Here is a 21336-nt window from a genome sequence, read left to right as displayed (position 1 = left end):
CCTATACCCACGTTTTTACATTATGCGGTATACATCAGTTTCTACTATGTGATTTTACAGCCAGCCATGATTCATTAAAAATAATAATGTGATGACTTATATTGACTAAAATAATTATTTCACAGCTGTTCACCAATATCACATTCTAAAGCTTCAGAAGCCTCCCCCCACCTCATCCCGTAAATCGACGGTGTAATCTTATAATCGATGTCAATATTTTAACACACGACAAAGGGAGGTCACAACACGACACGTCCTATAATTTATTTCCCCTGACCTAAGTTTGTACTTAGATAGAAAAACAAGTAATTAAAAAAAGTCTAGTGACAATTTTAGCGCAATTTCCTTGTGTTATCTAAAAATAGCTCTGTCGTAGCGTAAATCAAGAGCAGGGTTAGTAAAACCATTGGTTAGTTATTAAAACGTTTTTTATTAAAAAATGTTTCAGTATTTTACATGTTTTATTTACAATAGAGTAACATGACTAAAAACCATTGCGCGCCTAGCTACTGAACGTGGCGTCGCAGCCATTGAACGTGATGGCGCAGCTATTGAACGTGATGACGCGTGTGGTGTGGTTGCATACAATGCCTACTAATTCGGTCCAAATTTTAATTAATTCAAAAAATAATTTGTGACCGAACGAAAGGATATTTTTGAAAACTTTCTTCGGCAATATTGTTCTAAATTATGGCAGGAATCGATTGGTACATGTTTCAAGTCGCTAAGTGGTCTGGTTGCCGAGATATGGGCCAAAAACTGAATTTTTTCGAGGTTTTTTGGCTTTTTCGGGAAATCCATGAAAGAAACCCGTAATTTTTATGGCCTATGTTCATCCTCGTAACTTGCTTAACATAATTGCTTTTGTAACTAGTCATCGATATTGCTTCGTTGAGGAGGAGATACGACTTAAAGCCCGGACACACATTCATACATCCATACATTCATTCATCCATTCCCAGAAATGACGAGTTAATAAACGCAATTCTCCAGAATGGAAATTGCGCTAAAAATGCGCCAGTTTAGCTCAAAATAAAAAAAAATGAAAACCAAAAAAAAAAAAAAAAAAAAAAAAAAAAAAAAAAAAAAAAAAAAAAAAAAAAACAAGGAGTTTTAGTTAGAAGTATTTAAACAATTTTTCGATCTCGATGCAGAACGATTTTAAAAGTTTTGTCATTACAAAAGGTTTAATGAAGATTAGAAATACATAACCTAAAGGTTTTAGTTTTGTGTTAAAGTTCATGTATAGGGTTACGGTTAGGGTTCGTTTCCCATTCGGTACTTTGTTGTTACTGTGGCGTCACTTGGTCGGGCGACACACAATGTTCCCTCCCAGTTATACATAGACCTACACAATGTTCCCTCTCAGTTATACATAGACCTTCCTTTTTTATTTAAAAAAACCAACTGAATCCAACCCATCACATTAGTTATAATTATTTAAGACACTAAAGTATCAGACAATGATGGTGCACTTTCTCTTGTGGTGTTATATATTATTCCTTACCATAATCGTAATACTAAAATACTTAGCTTGAAAAGCAAGTTCACCTAATAAATTTGTTTAAACCGTAAATTGCTACACATGTGTTAAAGTGTGTCCAAACAATGTCTAGCAACACTCGTGTCAAAACAAAAACTATAACAGTAAATTATGATCCTGTACGTGTTCAGCATTACTGGATCAAAATCTCTCTCTCCCCCCCCCCCCCCCCCCCCCCCCAAACAGTAACCTACACCCCCTTTTCCTTAACCATAGAATTAAACCTAACCTCAAAGAAGTGTTTCGGTTTCCGTTTAACGTTTCAGCGGAATAGTACAAATATAGGACTATATATATATATAGGCCTATATATATATATATATAGGCCTATATATATATAGGCCTATATATATATATAGGCCTATATATATAAATATAGGCCTATATATATATATATATATATATATATATATATATATATATATATATATATATATATATAGGCCTATATATATATATATATATAATAACTCCCACCAAATCAATGGGTCCACTGGATGTTCGAGTGATCTAATCTAAAGCTGGCGACACCAAACCATATGACGACATGATGCAGGGACAGCATTAGTGAGTTCACCAAGAGCGATAACTCGGACCATGCTGGATTAGACCATGCGGATTAACCTGTTAATAAATCACTGTTGTTTTGTTCAACTACAGAGTTTAACTGTGTACATTTCAACATCTGTCGCAACCTGAGTCAGCGTTCTTTTATTACCTCCCTCGTTCGGTCTTGTCATGTACGATTTTGTTCTTTGATGGGATAGTCAATATGAGATTGACGTTAGAAACGTGCAAACACAAATATACATACACACACATGTAATATATATATATATATATATATATATATATATATATATATATATATATATATATATATATATATATATATATATATCCGGAGTGCCCCCCCCCATTGCTTTTGTTGTACGTTTGTTTGACAGAGAGCTGATATGTTAGATAGGCGGCCTTGTAATAAAGTATAAAGGAATGTGTTTTTACTTGCAGACGCCGAGCTAGAGAAGTTTATCGAGGAGATCGTCCACGCCGCCAATAGGGGAGTCTCAGCAGTCAAAAATGTTTCCCAGTCAGAGCCCAACTGGAGCTTCGGCCAGGCCATGTTCTTCGCCAGTACAGTCGTCACTACTATAGGTAAGGTGGGGCATTACATCACTATAGGTAAGGTGGACCATGTCACTACTATAGGTAAGGTGGGCCATGTCACCACTATAGGTAAGGTGGGCCATGTCACCACTATAGGTAAGGTGGGCCATGTCACTACTATAGGTGAGGTGGGCCATGTCACTACTATAGGTAAGGTGGGGCATTACATCACTATAGGTAAGGTGGGGCATGTCACCACTATAGGTAAGGTGGACCATGTCACTACTATAGGTAAGGTGGGCCATGTCACCACTATAGGTAAGGTGGGCCATGTCACCACTATAGGTAAGGTGGACCATGTCACTACTATAGGTAAGGTGGGGCATTACATCACTATAGGTAAGGTGGGCCATGTCACTAATATAGGTAAGGTGGGCCATGTCACTACTATAGGTAAGGTGGGCCATGTCACCACTATATGTAAGGTGGGCCATGTCACTACTATAGGTAAGGTGGGCCATGTCACTACTATAGGTAAGGTGGGCCATGTCACTACTATAGGTAAGGTGGGGCATTACATCACTATAGGTAAGGTGGGGCATGTCACCACTATAGGTAAGGTGGGCCATGTCACTACTATAGGTAAGGTGGGCCATGTCACTACTATAGGTAAGGTGGGCCATGTCACTACTATAGGTAAGGTGGGCCATGTCACCACTATAGGTAAGGTGGACCATGTCACTACTATAGGTAAGGTGGGCCATGTCACCACTATAGGTAAGGTGGGCCATGTCACTAATATAGGTAAGGTGGGCCATGTCACTACTATAGGTAAGGTGGGGCATGTCACCACTATAGGTAAGGTGGACCATGTCACTACTATAGGTAAGGTGGGCCATGTCACCACTATAGGTAAGGTGGGCCATGTCACTAATATAGGTAAGGTGGGCCATGTCACTACTATAGGTGAGCTGGGCCATGTCACTACTATAGGTGAGCTGGGCCATGTCACTACTATAGGTGAGCTTGGCCATGTCACCACTATAGGTAAGGTGGGCCATGTCACTACTATAGGTAAGGTGGGGCATTACATCACTATAGGTAAGGTGGGGCATGTCACCACTATAGGTAAGGTGGGCCATGTCACTACTATAGGTAAGGTGGGCCATGTCACTACTATAGGTAAGGTGGGCCATGTCACTACTATAGGTAAGGTGGGCCATGTCACCACTATAGGTAAGGTGGACCATGTCACTACTATAGGTAAGGTGGGCCATGTCACCACTATAGGTAAGGTGGGCCATGTCACTAATATAGGTAAGGTGGGCCATGTCACCACTATAGGTAAGGTGGGCCATGTCACCATTATAGGTAAGGTGGGCCATGTCACCACCATAGGTGAGGTGGGGCATTACATCACTATAGGTAAGGTGGGCCATGTCACCATTATAGGTAAGGTGGGCCATGTCACTACTATAGGTAAGGTGGGCCATGTCACCACCATAGGTGAGGTGGGGCATTACATCACTATAGGTAAGGTGGGCCATGTCACCATTATAGGTAAGGTGGGCCATGTCACTACTATAGGTAAGGTGGGCCATGTCACTAATATAGGTAAGGTGGGCCATGTCACCATCATAGGTGAGGTGGGGCATTACATCACTATAGGTAAGGTGGGCCATGTCACCACTATAGGTAAGGTGGGGCATTACATCACTATAGGTAAGGTGGGCCATGTCACTAATATAGGTAAGGTGGGCCATGTCACCACCATAGGTGAGGTGGGGCATTACATCACTATAGGTAAGGTGGGCCATGTCACCATTATAGGTAAGGTGGGCCATGTCACTACTATAGGTAAGGTGGGGCATTACATCACTATAGGTAAGGTGGGCCATGTCACCATTATAGGTAAGGTGGGCCATGTCACTACTATAGGTAAGGTGGGCCATGTCACCACTATAGGTAAGGTGGGCCATGTCACTAATATAGGTAAGGTGGGGCATTACATCACTATAGGTAAGGTGGGCCATGTCACCATTATAGGTAAGGTGGGCCATGTCACTACTATAGGTAAGGTGGGCCATGTCACCACTATAGGTAAGGTGGGCCATGTCACTAATATAGGTAAGGTGGGCCATGTCACCACCATAGGTGAGGTGGGGCATTACATCACTATAGGTAAGGTGGGCCATGTCACCATTATAGGTAAGGTGGGCCATGTCACTACTATAGGTAAGGTGGACCGTGTCACCATTATAGGTAAAGTGGGTCATGTCACCATTATAGGTAAAGTGGTTCATGACACCACTATAACTTTGCTTACTGACATCAGTTATTGTTTCCCCAGGATACGGTCGGGTGACGCCCCTATCTGATGCTGGCAAAGCCTTCTGTATTTTCTTTGCCATCCTGGGGATTCCCCTGACACTGGTGCTGTTTACCGCCTGTGTGGAGAGGCTGATGATCCCCACACGGAACCTGCTGTACTGGCTCTACGGCAAGCTGGGCCATCTATACAAGGTAGCTAGCCATGTCACAGTAGCCATATTAACCTCTACACAAGTGTAGCTATGGTCACCTTAGAACAACCGTTCCAGACAATCCAACTCAAACCCAACTGTACCAGACAGCCCAACTGTACCAGACAGCCCAACTGTATCAGACAACACAAATTTAACCCAACTGTACCTTACAGCCCAACTCTAACCCAACTGTACCAGACAGTCCAACTTTAACCCAACTGTACCAGACAGCCCAACTCTAACCCAACTGTATCAGACAGCCCAACTTTAACCAACTGTACCAGACAGTCCAACTTTAACCCAACTGTACCAGACAGTCCAACTTTAACCAACTGTACCAGACAGTCCAACTTTAACCCAACTGTATCAGACAGCCCAACTTTAACCCAACTGTACCTTACAGCCCAACTCTAACCCAACTGTACCAGACAGTCCAACTTTAACCCAACTGTATCAGACAGCCCAACTTTAACCAACTGTACCAGACAGTCCAACTTTAACCCAACTGTATCAGACAGCCCAACTTTAACCAACTGTACCAGACAACTGTACTCTTCTGTTGCAGGTGTTCCACATCCAGGTACTCCACCTGTGCATCATCCTGGGCATCCACATCATCTTCTTCATGTTAATCCCAGCTGGCATCTACACAGTGCTGGAGCCCAACTGGAACTACCTGGATGCTTTCTACTACTGCTTCATATCACTCTCTACCATAGGCTTAGGTGATTACATTCCTGGTAGGTGCTGCTTCATATCACTCTCTACCATAGGCTTAGGTGATTACATTCCAGGTAGGTGCTGCTTCATATCCCTCTCTACCATAGGCTTAGGTGATTACATTCCAGGTATGTGCTGCTTCATATCACTCTCTACCATAGGCTTAGGTGATTACATTCCAGGTATGTGCTGCTTCATATCACTGTCTACCTAAGGCTTAGGTGATTACATTCCAGGTAGGTGCTGCTTCATATCACTCTCTACCATAGGCTTAGGTGATTACATTCCAGGTAGGTGCTGCTTCATATCACTGTCTACCTAAGGCTTAGGTGATTACATTCCAGGTAGGTGCTGCTTCATATCACTGTCTACCATAGGCTTAGGTGATTACATTCCAGGTACGTGCTGCTTCATATCCCTCTCTACCATAGGCTTAGGTGATTACATTCCAGGTAGGTGCTGCTTCATATCTCTGTCTACCATAGGCTTAGGTGATTACATTCCAGGTACGTGCTGCTTCATATCCCTCTCTACCATAGGCTTAGGTGATTACATTCGAGGTAGGTGCTGCTTCATATCTCTGTCTACCATAGGCTTAGGTGATTACATTCCAGGTACGTGCTGCTTCATATCCCTCTCTACCATAGGCTTAGGTGATTACATTCCAGGTAGGTGCTGCTTTATATCACTGTCTACCATAGGCTTAGGTGATTACATTCCAGGTACGTGCTGCTTCATATCACTGTCTACCATAGGCTTAGGTGATTACATTCCAGGTAGGTGCTGCTTCATATCTCTCTCTACCATAGGCTTAGGTGATTACATTCCAGGTAGGTGCTGCTTCATATCACTGTCTACCATAGGCTTAGGTGATTACATTCCTGGTATGTGCTGCTTCATATCACTCTCTACCATAGGCTTAGGTGATTACATTCCAGGTACGTACTGCTTCATATCACTGTCTACCATAGGCTTAGGTGATTACATTCCAGGTAGGTGCTGCTTCATATCACTCTCTACCATAGGCTTAAGTGATTACATTCCAGGTAGGTGCTGCTTCATATCACTCTCTACCATAGGCTTAGGTGATTACATTCCAGGTAGGTGCTGCTTCATATCACTCTCTACCATAGGCTTAAGTGATTACATTCCAGGTAGGTGCTGCTTCATATCACTCTCTACCATAGGCTTAGGTGATTACATTCCAGGTACGTGCTGCTTCATATCCCTCTCTACCATAGGCTTAGGTGATTACATTCCAGGTAGGTGCTGCTTTATATCACTGTCTACCATAGGCTTAGGTGATTACATTCCAGGTACGTGCTGCTTCATATCCCTCTCTACCATAGGCTTAGGTGATTACATTCCAGGTAGGTGCTGCTTCATATCTCTCTCTACCATAGGCTTAGGTGATTACATTCCAGGTAGGTGCTGCTTCATATCACTCTCTACCATAGGCTTAGGTGATTACATTCCAGGTAGGTGCTGCTTCATATCACTGTCTACCATAGGCTTAGGTGATTACATTCCTGGTATGTGCTGCTTCATATCACTCTCTACCATAGGCTTAGGTGATTACATTCCAGGTACGTACTGCTTCATATCACTGTCTACCATAGGCTTAGGTGATTACATTCCAGGTATGTGCTGCTTCATATCACTCTCTACCATAGGCTTAGGTGATTACATTCCAGGTACGTGCTGCTTCATATCACTCTCTACCATAGGCTTAGGTGATTACATTCCAGGTAGGTGCTGCTTCATATCACTGTCTACCATAGGCTTAGGTGATTACATTCCTGGTAGGTGCTGCTTCATATCCCTCTCTACCATAGGCTTAGGTGATTACATTCCAGGTAGGTGCTGCTTCATATCACTCTCTACCATAGGCTTAGGTGATTACATTCCAGGTAGGTGCTGCTTCATATCACTCTCTACCATAGGCTTAGGTGATTACATTCCAGGTAGGTGCTGCTTTATATCACTCTCTACCATAGGCTTAGGTGATTACATTCCAGGTACGTGCTGCTTCATATCCCTCTCTACCATAGGCTTAGGTGATTACATTCCAGGTAGGTGCTGGGTTATATCCCTCTCTACCATAGGCTTAGGTGATTACATTCCAGGTAGGTGCTGCTTCATATCACTCTCTACCATAGGCTTAGGTGATTACATTCCAGGTAGGTGCTGCTTCATATCACTCTCTACCATAGGCTTAGGTGATTACATTCCTGGTAGGTGCTGCTTCATATCACTCTCTACCATAGGCTTAGGTGATTACATTCCAGGTAGGTGCTGCTTCATATCACTCTCTACCATAGGCTTAGGCGATTACATTCCAGGTAGGTGCTGCTTCATATCACTGTCTACCATAGGCTTAGGTGATTACATTCCTGGTATGTGCTGCTTCATATCACTCTCTACCATAGGCTTAGGTGATTACATTCCTGGTATGTGCTGCTTCATATCACTCTCTACCATAGGCTTAGGTGATTACATTCCTGGTATGTGCTGCTTCATATCACTCTCTACCATAGGCTTAGGTGATTACATTCCAGGTAGGTGCTGCTTCATATCCCTCTCTACCATAGGCTTAGGCGATTACATTCCAGGTAGGTTCTGCGTTATATCCCTCTCTACCATAGGCTTAGGTGATTACATTCCAGGTAGGTGCTGCTTCATATCACTCTCTACCATAGGCTTAGGTGATTACATTCCAGGTACGTGCTGCTTCATATCACTCTCTACCATAGGCTTAGGTGATTACATTCCTGGTAGGTGCTGCTTCATATCACTCTCTACCATAGGCTTAGGTGATTACATTCCAGGTATGTGCTGCTTCATATCACTGTCTACCATAGGCTTAGGTGATTACATTCCTGGTAGGTGCTGCTTCATATCACTGTCTACCATAGGCTTAGGTGATTACATTCCAGGTAGGTGCTGCTTCATATCACTGTCTACCTAAGGCTTAGGTGATTACATTCCAGGTAGGTGCTGCTTCATATCACTCTCTACCATAGGCTTAGGTGATTACATTCCAGGTACGTACTGCTTCATATCACTCTCTACCATAGGCTTAGGTTATTAAATTCCAGGTAGGTGCTGCTTCATATCACTCTCTACCATAGGCTTAGGTGATTACATTCCAGGTAGGTGCTGCTTCATATCACTCTCTACCATAGGCTTAGGTGATTACATTCCAGGTAGGCGCCCTTACAGCTTACATCATAACAACAGTGACCTAACAGCTGACCAGTGACCTTAAAGCTAGCTAATGGCCAAACAGCTGACCAGTGACCTTACAGCTAGCTAATGACCCAACAGCTAGCTAATCACATAATTGATGAACAATGATTAAAAGCTAAACTGTGTGAAAGTGGACAACAAATTTCATGATTATTTTAGGGTAGACTTTGGTTGTTTCATCACTCATGTTTTATTCACAGGTGACAACTCAGACCAGCCCCATAGAGCTTTGTACAAAGTAGCTACCACATGTAAGTCTTTTGTAGAGTAGCTACCACATGTAAGTCTTTTGTAGAGTAGTTACAACATGTAAGTCTTTACTAGAGTAGCTGCAACATACTAGGTTTTTGTAGAGTAAGTGGTTGTGTCCGTCTAGTTTCTACATTTTTACATACTTTGTTTTTACATGTGGCTGACATACATTGTTTAAAAAAAAATCCTTTCTAGAATTCACTGCCTCAAATCATTCAATTTTCGTATACATTTTTGTGAAGCTGATCTCTTTCCTCCACATATATGTATTGATTTTTCCTTCACACACAAAAATTGATTTTTTAATATATCTAGATGTGACAGCTGGTTTGAAAAGATTGTTTGTGCTGAAAATTAAATTGTGTAAAAGTGCTGAATGTTTTCTAGGTTTCTTTTTTTTATGTCTTTTAAAATTATTTTACTATTATATTATTACTTAAAACTGTTATAAAATTATAACATTATTATTATAAAGTTATATTCCATAAAACTGGCTTTTCCTGTTATATCAACCCACAAAGTTAAAAAGAAATTGCCCCAATGTTACACCATTTGTCCTGAAGTTAATAAGTCCATGTTATGATACATAAACCTGTCACAATGTTACATAAACAGAATCTACAGGCCCACATAACATAAAAAAAATACTCAAATTACCCAAAAATTTAGCAGTTCCCAGACTTTCAGATTTATGCTGAGCTGGCAGAAGTGTCATCAGCCCATGATATTTACAGTTGAAAAACAAAGTTAATCAAATGATGAGCTATCTTTTTCTCTTTGTTAACACCAGTCTAGTGTTTTTCCTATCTGGCGTGTATGTCAATTGTTTTGATCATATGAATATTGATTCTGAGTATGTAAATTTTGTTGATTAGATTGTTGATTAACAGTCTTATAAGAATATACTTAATTAAAATTTAATTGATATCTCTTGTTAAATAATTTCACTTTGTTTTTACAAGAAATGTATTACTGCCAGGTTTTTGTTAAGTTTGAGTTAATTTGAATCTAACTGCCTTCCATTTCATCAGCTGACTGAAAGTTTTATCTTAACCTTATTAGAATATTAGAAAATTTTTTGTTTACATTTTTTCCTCAGTTTATCTTTTAATTGGCATCACCATGTTACTTCTGTTAATTACCGTCTTCTATGACATCCCGGAGCTGAATCTCGGCTACCACTTCTACTTAAAGAATGACGAAATGAATCGATCCGATGAGGAGAACACTAGACTCAAGCCTGCTGAGACTGGAAACAGCAACAAATATACCAAGCAGGTTGGTAGACGACTCCATTTGTATGTCTACATATAAATAGATGAAAAAGTTATTATCTTTGATTCAGTGTTAATGTTGTTTATTAAGATTTGATATAATGCTGGTGCCTGTTGTTCTGTATGTTATTCACTACATATATGTGGTTTGTAGCAAACAGGATGGTTTAAGGTTTGGTGCACCGCTTGGTCTGGTATCAAACCAGCCAAGAATTATTAATCTTCCCCCCCCCCCCCTACCTAACTTGGATAACAATTTAAATCACACAGAACTTGTAAAGTTTTCCCCCCAAAAGTGTTATCAAACAGCAGAAAATGTTTCTCAGCTGATCAAACTATGACATAAAAACACCTGCCTATCACAATATTTGAAACTCGTTTTTAAATAAACACATGGAAATTTATTAAGATAAGATGTGTATTTAAAAAAAGTGATAAAAGCTATTTAAAAATCCTGTTAATATGAAAATTGAAATCTTCAGATCGATGATACACAAAGCATTAAATCTGGAGAGTTTCATAGTTACCAGCAAGACGTTCAAACACCAGTAACAGAAGAAGAGCAGTAAAGGGACAGCAACCAGAGAACAACTCAAGGGAAGGAACAAATACTTGACCTTCAACTCAAGGGAGACTAGTCTCTAACTTCCAGGGAAATTTCCAACATAATTTAAATAATTGTATTGTAATAGTTCAAAGTATGGTGCATTGCTGTTTTTTCCTCTTGCTAAAACATTAAACCCGCATTATTTTTTCTTTAGTGAGAGATTTTTGAGATTTTTTTTTCATTAGAATAGGCTAACTTTTTTTTGCTAGTTTTAAAATATAAAAAGAAATTTTCAACTGAAGTTTTAAATTAGCATGGAATTATTTAAAAATGATTGTAACCCATGAGTTTCAACAGTAATGTAGTATATGTCTAGTTTTAAAAAAAACTTAAACCATAAAGTTAAAAGAAAAAAAAAGATTGTTACCACACTTAAAGTAAAATCGTGTTTGTTGTGAGTGTTAATACTTTATTATATTCCAACTCCTGCAATTTGTTTCATGTACTTTACGATTCTTGGTTGTTTTTGAGCAAACTGATTTATGTATATTTTAAATTTGAATGTAAAAGTTTGGCAGCCTTTCTTTTGATATTATTTTTTTTCAAAACTTTTATTTAAAAGTTTTTAATGAACACAAATTGTTGAGGTAAATAATGCTAATTTATTGAGAATTACCAAATGCCTCAACATTTATAGAAATTTTTTGGGAGATTATGAATTTAACATAAAATACAATATGTAGAGGTCTTTTCTGTAGTATTTTAATGACATTTTCATGCTTTAACAAACTAATAAAAATATTTTTGGGTATTTTTATGATTTTAAAATCTAGTTGATTTGTAAATTTGAAGGAATTTTTGCCAGGTTTGTTTACTAAATATCTGTGTAGTTTCTAACCTTTCCCAATGTGGTTTTCTGGTGGTTATTTTTTGTAGGCTGAGGAAAAAAAAATTAATGGTCCAGTAAAAGTTAATTCTGTGTGTAGGTTATGTGATTTCTTTACCAAAAATTTCATGTAGAAAATTTCTTTTCTTGTAAATATATATAATGATGTGGTAATTAGTTTGTTATCTATTCAAATTGCTAATTGTTGTATTGTTTTTCAACACAAAAAATACTATGGAGTTAATGCATACAACAATTCAAAAGTACACCAAAGGTTATATTTTGTGACGCTGTACTTAACTGCTACCCATGTAGCATTGTTATCTTGTTTACTCTGCTACCCATGTAGCAGTCTTGTTTTGTTTAAACTGCTACCCATCTAGCAATGTTATCTTATTAAAACTGCTACCCATGTAGCATTGTCGTCTTGTTTAAATTTTTGTTGTATTTCTAGTAGTTTGGGGTAAACAGCTGAAATCTTCAGCCAGTAGATCAAAACATTACAGATTAAATAGTTTATGTATCACAAAGCTGAGATTACCTTTACAATTAATAAATCATTTGTAACATTAGCAGTAGAAACCAAAGTTAAATAATTTTTTCTCTCTCAATAAATGAAAAATAAGACAGGCTCTATTAACTGTATGTAGGATTTATTTTGAACAATTAGTGTAGTAATTCTTTACATTTACTTGTTATTCTTGCATCTATTGAACAAAGTTTTACTGTACAAATGGATTTCTTTTATTGGTTACCATGTAAGCTACAAAAAGTAGTTTGGTACAATTGGGTATTGTGTAGTCTATTGTGTTAAAGCCAGGATCCTGTGTTACTATTGGTTGATAAACATTGCTTGTTGTCTGTAGTATCCAATGATAATTGTTGTCTCATCTGTGGCTGTGCAATGCTTAAAATAAAACATTTATCATCAACGATTGTCTGATTTTTACAGTTCCACTACATTTGTCTGGTTTTTAATGTTCCACACCAATAGTCTGGTTTTTAATGTTCCACTCCATTAGTCTGGTTTTACAAAGTTTTGAACTTATAACCCACTGACCTTCATGACTTCTGACCTGTAAAAGCATACTGACATTCATTGAACACTAAAAAAAAACTTCAATTATATCAACACATTTTTATTTTATGCTAACAAAAAATACAAATCATTTGCTGAATTTTTTTCTACTGGACCTATGTACAATTTCGACATGATCTTGTGAAAACATGTCAGATATGCTATACATATAGAAGAATTATGTGGGAAAGATAGTCATTTTACAGAAGACCATCAGTATATCTAGTCTTGGCTTAGACTATTCTGTGATCTTCCTCAAAAGATTTCCTCCATGTTGGTTTGACACTAGATTGATGCTGTGGTTACATCCTTGGGTGGGAGGGGCCAAGCTGGACTGGTTCTACCCATCAGATCAGTTGCTCTAACACACAGCGTGCTGTCAGGATGTCACCATGGGGAGGGGGTGTGAGGCAGCAGACCCCAGGGCCAGCTTCTTGGATGGAGAAGGTACAGTAGGGAAGCTGTAGAGCCCACACAAGGCATCCTGCAGGGCTCTGTGGCAGGCTAGGGCCTCACGGAATCCTCCAGCTCTCTCGGCATCACTGGCTGACCTGATGTTCTTGAGGTAGCTGGGGAGGGAGGAGGGTGGGTTTTTAATTTATTAAACATCTACCTGTACAGAAAAAAGTTTTTTTTTGTTATACATGCTTAACCATGGATGAATGAGGGTTTTGTTAAAAAAGGTAATTTTGTTCACATCTAACTAGGGAGGAAGCCTATATTATGGATTTAAACATGAAAACATATGCTGCTGGTTAAAACACCTAAGGGCATATGTTGGTCATAACATCAAGCACAACTTTTGTTGATTATAATGTCACAAAGCCCATAGAATGGTTAAAATAGTACATTTGCGACAATCTACACTTCACATCTGTATTCAAGTTATTTATAACTTCAATGTTCAACTTTTTGCTAAGATCCTAAACTAAGGGAGACAACCCATAACAACTTTTGTTTGAATTTATTTTTAAAAGAATTGTTTTGCCTACTTATTAAAAAGCCACAAAATGTAATTATTAAAATATAAAAAAAGTTTTAACTCAAAGAACATATATATTTTATGTTTTCTAGCAGTATTTATTATTTAGAGCTAATTTAATGATGCAAGTATGTGGTTCGAATTCACCATGGAGTGCTTCAGTAACATTACTAATAATTAAAATATCTAGAGATCCTGTATCTGATTCTTGTAATGTATAATGAAAACAACCTTGCGTAAAAATTTTCTACAAATTACTTGGAATAAAATAGTGATAAAAAAGCTGGAAACCAGGTTTTTTTTGGGAAAATTTTTGTATGCATTCTTGTACTATATTTATTAAGCACAAATAGCATAGAAGCCCTTTAAGATGATAATAAAATGATAGAAACATGATGGGTAAATGGCAGTAATGGAGTTGGTATTTGTAGCAAATGAGTTAATGTGGCCAATACATGACTTCAACATTTCTTTATGAATCTGGCCAATGATGCCTGAGTAATGATAGTTTTTTTTTTATAAAAATGACCCAAAATCTCATTCTGATAAATTTAAAACCAGCACCTTTTTACCATTCTTATAAGTTTGTTACTTTTCAAAGAATATTACTGTAAAATTAGATTTTTAAAAACTTCCACACAAACGTGTATGCATACACAAATAAAAAATTAGAAATAACTAAAATCCCAAAATTGATATCTTATCAGTTCCCACTTTCACTAGGACTAACCCCCTGTTGCCATGCAAGCAGATTTGTTGTTGCTATTGGTTTCAAGTTGTAAACACATACCCATCAGTGTAAAGCTCGTCCATGGTTGGTGGCTCAGGTCCGCACCAGTCCATTATGTTTGGACAATATCTGTACAACTGTCCTTGGTCTTGCTTGACTAAAGGAATTATCTCGTTCTGATGTCCCTAAAAGTTCAAGAGGAAAATGTTTGGTTACATGGGAAGTATTTGACAAGGAGTATCTGTGACATGATTAATATTTGTGACATAAGGTGCTTGCCATATTTTTAAAAATATTTTTTCAGAAATGTACTATAATTACATAGACTTTTCATGCCTATTGTGGTGATGGTTATAAAGGTCAACACTTAGTGTGTAAAATATTATCAGTCTGATGGTAACTTGTCTCAAGTGCACAATATTTTATCCTATTTTGCTTACAATTAAAATCTTTCTATGGTTCTAGTACACAGTATTCAAACATCAATTATGTAAACAAGGGGGATGACTCACAATTTTAATTCCTGTAGAAAATGCTGTAGCAGCAGCTATTTTTGCTTCTGTTTCCTCATGTTGAGTGGTTTCCCTGTGTGTGTTGATGATTAGATGGGCTGGCATGTCGGAGAACATCTGAAAATAACCCACAAATTCATGATAAAGACTATTTAGTCATATTGTAAAATATATCAGTAAAGAATTTACTGCATGGACAATTGGGATACATTTTTTTACTTTGCTATTGCCCAAATTGATGAAGCATAAGCTAGAATCATTTTTTTATTGGCATAAAATAAAGGTTACAGTTACTCATTTTTCAGCTGAATTATACAATTTATGGTAGAGTAGAAACAAGAAAGATAGGCCAAGGGAAAGAACTTACAAGATCATCAATCAAAGCTTCCTTGTGTTTTCTTTTAGCTGCCTTCTCTCTCTTCTCATCCTCCACACTCATTATCTTTCTCACAGTGGCATCGTGCTGCTCTTTTTCAATCAGAGCTTCAAGGTACTCCTCATCTTTACTCTGTGAAATAGAAAGTAAACACTATTTTCATTGCCTTTTTATATTAACAACTTTCATTAGAATAGAATCGAGACACGACCAATACTACTAATACTACTATGATAGTATTGATAAATAACAGCAGGCAAAAGGATAAAACTGGTATCTGAATCTTGGTGATGTGCATGAAACAATTTTCTAAGGGAGAAAATTCAAATCTACCATGCCTGGGTTTGCAGAACAGGCAAACCAACTAGGGTAAAAAAATATATTACTAGTTTAGACTGGTTTTTCCTGATTTGGTCTTTGTTCTCTTTCTTGTATTGTTCTATCATTCTCTTTGTGGCATCAACATCCTGATGGTTGCTGAGGTTATAAACTGAAAGCAAATATCATCCAATGACATTTAAAAGATATTTTAAATCCACTATCAATGTAGCAGTTGTAAAGCTAAATTTTCACACAATAAAACCACATAAATGCTTCATTGACTCATACTTTGACTGTTGAAGTACAAAAAAACACAAAGAGTTACACCAGACTTAAAAGGGGAACAGGGCATTTCCCCCTGTCAATTACCCCCCGGATATTTCCCCCCCGACATTACCCCCCTGTCAATTACCCCCCCCCCCCGGCCAGTAGGACATTACCCCCCCCCCCCCCCCCCCGGGCATTTCCCCCTGTCAATTACCCCCCGGATATTTCCCCCCCGACATTACCCCCCTGTCAATTACCCCCCCCCCCCCCCCCCCCCCCCGGCCAGTAGGACATTACCCCCCCCCCCCCGGACAGGGTTAGGGCTAGGTTTAGGGTTAGGTTTAGGGCTAGGGTTAGGGCTAGGATTAGGATTAGGGCTAGGTTTAGGGCTAGGGTTAGGGTTAAGATTAGGGTTAGGTTTAGGGCTAGGGTTAGGGTTAGAGCTAGTGTTAGGGTTAGGGTTGTGTCTAGCTTTGGTTTTGGTTTTGTGTGAAGTTTCAGGCTAAGGTGGATGCTTAGGTTTTGGTCTTTTTCTTAAGGTTTGGATTAAAGTAGTATATAGGTATAAAATTCTAGTTAGGATTTTGACTTGAGAGGGGGGGGGGGGTAATTCCCCGGGGGGTAATTGACAGGGGGGTAATTGACAGGGGGGTAATTGCTCCGGGGGGTAAATACGGGGGGGGGGGGAAATGTCCGGGGGGAAATATCCAGGGGGGTAATGTCCTGTAGCCCTTAAAAGTATGTTCTATGGCTAGCAGTAAAATGAAGCACCTAGAATGAATGTTAAAGGTGTATGTTACCTATTGTCAAGTATCAGTTGTATGGCTAGCAGTAAAATAAAACAGTGTTAAGGTGCACAGTACCTATTGTTTCTATCATCTCTAGGTAATCATTATATTCCTTCAAGTTGAGAAAATCTTCTTCCTTTTTATTAAAACTGAAAAACAACACAATAGCTTATACTTGATTGCATTAAGTTTATATACATTATAAAAGATGAATTTTGAATAAAATGGAATATATAATTAACATACAAAAGTGAAGTGCTTTATAAATCCATGTATAATAAGCCCTGTCACCAGAAAGCAGGAACAAAATAAAGTACACATTTTAGACTTTATATGTGCAGTCAAAAAGGGACATTTTTAAGATACTGAAAAATAAAATTGAACAGCAACATAAAGTGAACATTTAGCATAAATTGACCTTTTCTCAACTATAGAACTACATACTCTCTCAGAATCCTTTTTCTGATATCTATTTCCTTTTCCACAATGGCATCTTCAAATATCTGTAGCCGGAAGTTTTGTCTTCTCAGAGCTGTACCACAATCAGGACATGAGCCTGAACCCTTCACGAACAAAAGCTCAACACAGTTCTCACATCTGGGGAGAAAGGCAAAGTGTTTGTCTAAATCAAATCATTACCACTTACATAACTAGATTCTATTGGACTAGTCAACGTTCAAAATAGCCACTTTGTCAACGTTGCTGGGGTGGTGTGAGTCGAGCATTTCATGCATGAGGAGGGCTGTCTATGGCCATGGATGCCTGAGAAAACGTTTGTCTGCGGTTTACAGTACACCTTGTGGACATTGTTAGACTGTTGTGTCAATTTTGTTAGGGTGGCAAAGCACAGGTATAAGCTAGTTTATTATATCTCTATGAAGCCAAACACTGTCAGTACTCTAAAGGCTTAATAAAAACTGATGACTGCCAGTCATTTTTCACATTTTTGTCAAATTATTTATTTTAAACTCAATTATTTCAGTTCCTTGGACCTTAAATTTGGATTAACTTATAATGGATATGTTAGCAATGCAATGGAATGGTTTAAATAAGGAATTAATTTAATTTGAAATTTATTAAGGATTTGCTATAATATTAGGTCAATCCTTAACTTTACCTTGAAGTCTGGACTATAAACTAAAATTTTTTCCAGTCAGCTGGGAATAACCCATAGGCCTTCCTATTCCCAGTCAGAATTGCTATCAATATCGAGTGACATGTACAGTGTGGTTGGATGGAATAGTTGATGACTGTCAATATGTAAATCCTGGGTTAGGATACATGGGATATCCTCCACTATTAAGAAATGTGCCCATTAAAAAGAGTGACTTATTTTTTTTTACAACACACCTAAAGGTGTAATATATTTTTTCTTTTCATTTGTGAAATGATTGCAATGATATTTAGAAAAAGAGAGAAATAAAAACTGTGCCTTGGATTTTTTTTTTTAGAAAGCGATAACAAAATGTTTGTAGAAACATTAATGAGAACTCAGTCTATCTGATTCTATTTTGATAAACCAAGCTATTTGCTGAGTTTTTACACTACTTCATAAATTATAATTAGTAATTTTAAACCTGGCGGGTTTTTAAGTTTCAACCTAATAGATCTAGATCTATTTATTTATTGTTTGAAATTCAATAGGCCTAGTACTAATGATTATTTGATAGTTGCTTGAGGAAATTTCGGATGCCAAAATCAATTGTAGAAATTATAGTTTTGAGTTTATATTTAAATCAATGCAACAAGCCTGCTGGTTTGCAGAGGCCAGGCTGGCAGAGGCGTAGCGAGGGAGGGGGGCATGTCCCCGGGCGCCAACCTTAGGGGGCGCCAAAATGGGTTGGAAAAACAAATTGAAAGAGTTTGAGGGGGGGGGGGGGGGGTGCAAATAGAAAGTTTGAGGAAGGGGGGGGGGGGTGCAAATTGAAAGTTTGTTTTCTCCTTCTGGAAGACAAGTTTTTAAAGTTTAGGTATGACGTCAGCCGGTGATCCGAGTTCCCCCGAATGGAAAAAACTAGGTCCGGGATGAGACGATTAAAACCAACCAATCAAAGCTTTTTATAACTAGGTTAACTATAAATAGCTTATACACATATGCGGAGCCCTGTAAATAGTATAGCTAAGGCTATTGAAGCAACCTGAGAGGTGAAATGGGGGTGGCCGCAGCTTGGGTAACGATTAGGGTGGTTTCACCTCGCTGCGTCACCAACGACTTTAGCTAGACTAGCCTAGATCTAGATGCTCTATATTTCAAGCTAAGTCTAGAATCTGTATAGTTTATACATTTTTCTGTTGTTTTAAATTATTTCGATCATCTACTTCTTCTAGAACTAGATCTAGTTTATGTCTCTACATACAAGCATGTCTAAGCAAATGCTAGGGTCTTGTCTTGTTAGTGATTGTTACGTCCCTTGTGTTATGATTATTATAATTGCATCCCTTGAGTCATCACTGGGTATCCGTGATGTGCAGTTAATAAATTTAATTGAAGTGTTTTTTATTTGGTTTTGCAATCTATTAATTAATAATACAATCAACACCCTTAAAAGTGTAAAATATGTATTTTAGTTATTAAAATTGGATTAAAACATATAAAATACGATCATTACGCTAGCCGGTGCAGGTGGCCGCAGGGGAAAAAATATCGCAAAGATGTTCGTCACTAAAACATGAATATCTCAAATACTATGCGTAGGAATACAAAATGACTCGTATATATTACAGTAGAATGGCAGCTGAATAATACAGTATTTTCGCCTGATGAAAATCGGCAGAGATAGGCTGTGGAACTTTACTCTAGTTCTGATCTTAAGTTTAGATTCTAGGTTATAGTTTTTAAAAAGTTTAATGTTGTGGGGGTCTTAAAACATGTCTGATTATACAAATTAAAGAAATTTTTAACTAATTTTCAAAATTTTGTTTTGTATGCTTAAAAAAAAAAAAGAACTAAAACAATGAAATAAAAAATAAAAATGAAACTTTGTCCGTACAAAGAATGGCCGCAAATATTAACCATCAACTTAAGTGAAGGGTTTCTGTATTTTGTCGTTTTACACCGTGGACACCCCTGTTCTTCCATTCTCTCTCTTTTTTTAAATAGAGTTAAATCAAGATCTATGAATAGTTGCTCATGCTTTCTAAATCAACAGCAGATTTTTTCCTCAATTGAAAACAATGGTCGGCCATTAATTCATATATTGGATTCTGTAACAGAAGAGCGTAGAAAAGGGTAGTTACTGCGAATGTGTTCTTAAAATCTTTGTTATCTACCTTACTACGATAGCAGAATTCAATTTTGGACCCATGCCATGCATGCTATGGCATTGCTGTCAAAAGAAGGAAACCATAGTCGAAGACTCAGTGAAGGACGCCAAAAAAAGACGCCTTGACAACAGCTTTATTACAGCTCTATGTAAAACAAAAAGCGCCAGAAAAAAGGAAACTCACATCACAGCTGAACAAGCTCAGAAGGAAATATATATATATATATATATATATATATATATATATATATATATATATATATATATATATATATAATTACTAGCTGTATGTCATTACTTCGCTATGATGTAAAATAAATTGAAAGTAGCACTCTGATGAAATAAGAAAAAACACACAAAGTAGGCCGACAAAACAAAAATTATATCAATCTAAACAACAACAAAAAATATACACACACTACAACCAAAAACAATGAACGTAACACAATCTGTTTTGAAATTCTTGTAAAAAAATTTCTTACATAATAATTCCTGGGAAATTATTTAAGACAAGTGAAATAGGGGAAATAATCACTCTCTTAATATAAATATGTATATATCTACACATTTAATTATAAATGTCAGAACAAATAAATAAATTCTTTAGAATATAATGAAATTGTTTAACACTATTCGTGTTTACAAAATGTTTTTGTCTATAATTAGAATTTAATTTATCGTCATCATAAATGCTAAAGTTTTACAGCATAATGAAAGTTTTTAAAATCAGAGTTGGTATAAAAACATACTTTTCGGTATATTAGAAAAAACATCTATAATAATAGTTTCGCTGTCTCTCTATCTATCTATCTATCTGTCTGACAAGAACGCTCTAGAGAAAAGACAAGGAAAATAAAAACATGCACAGTAATTCGAAAAACGAAGTATGACGTCGACACATTTAGCGCACAGAGTA

General features: G+C 37.7%; 2 protein-coding genes across 4 annotated transcripts in view; one reads left to right on the top strand and one right to left on the bottom strand.

The window, feature by feature from the left end:
• The window catches only part of LOC131941792 (potassium channel subfamily K member 6), a 37425-nt gene extending 24390 nt beyond the window's left edge, over positions 1 to 13035 (top strand). For all 3 annotated transcript variants that reach the window (XM_059301303.1, XM_059301304.1, XM_059301308.1), the window contains 6 exons: positions 2555 to 2698; positions 5001 to 5173; positions 5741 to 5915; positions 9345 to 9395; positions 10496 to 10674; positions 11153 to 13035. In XM_059301303.1, the coding sequence (XP_059157286.1) occupies positions 2555 to 2698; positions 5001 to 5173; positions 5741 to 5915; positions 9345 to 9395; positions 10496 to 10674; positions 11153 to 11239 (809 nt within the window). In that variant the 3' untranslated portion in view covers positions 11240 to 13035. The remainder of the gene's footprint in view (positions 1 to 2554; positions 2699 to 5000; positions 5174 to 5740; positions 5916 to 9344; positions 9396 to 10495; positions 10675 to 11152) is intronic.
• A 211-nt stretch (positions 13036 to 13246) lies between these two features.
• Positions 13247 to 20362, bottom strand: LOC131941762 (CDK-activating kinase assembly factor MAT1). Its single transcript, XM_059301241.1, has 8 exons — positions 20148 to 20362; positions 17602 to 17754; positions 17233 to 17306; positions 16168 to 16271; positions 15773 to 15913; positions 15406 to 15522; positions 14954 to 15078; positions 13247 to 13750 (listed from the first exon to the last, which is right to left on the bottom strand). Exons 1-8 carry the CDS (start codon positions 20234 to 20236, stop codon positions 13561 to 13563), a joined length of 993 nt encoding a protein of 330 aa, XP_059157224.1. The 5' UTR covers positions 20237 to 20362; the 3' UTR covers positions 13247 to 13560.
• Between the last annotated feature and the right edge of the window lie 974 nt (positions 20363 to 21336).

This window comes from Physella acuta, unplaced genomic scaffold (assembly GCF_028476545.2).
Source record: "Physella acuta isolate Inbredline_101_S28 unplaced genomic scaffold, ASM2847654v3 ptg000373l, whole genome shotgun sequence".
Taxonomy (NCBI): domain Eukaryota; kingdom Metazoa; phylum Mollusca; class Gastropoda; family Physidae; genus Physella; species Physella acuta.
This window is presented reverse-complemented; position numbering and strand designations above follow the sequence as displayed.

What these genes read in the sequence shown, in the direction of transcription:
- LOC131941762 (XM_059301241.1), bottom strand. Translation starts at nt 20,236, where the DNA reads ATGGAAGAACAGGGGTGTCCACGGTGTAAAACGACAAAATACAGAAAC. An exon ending in GGAAAAACCAGTCTAAACTA is followed by an intron (nt 15,914 to 16,167) that starts GTAATATATTTT and finishes TCTATTTCACAG; the next exon opens with AGTAAAGATGAGGAGTACCT. An exon ending in GACGAGCTTTACACTGATGG is followed by an intron (nt 13,751 to 14,953) that starts GTATGTGTTTAC and finishes CTCCCTCCCCAG; the next exon opens with CTACCTCAAGAACATCAGGT.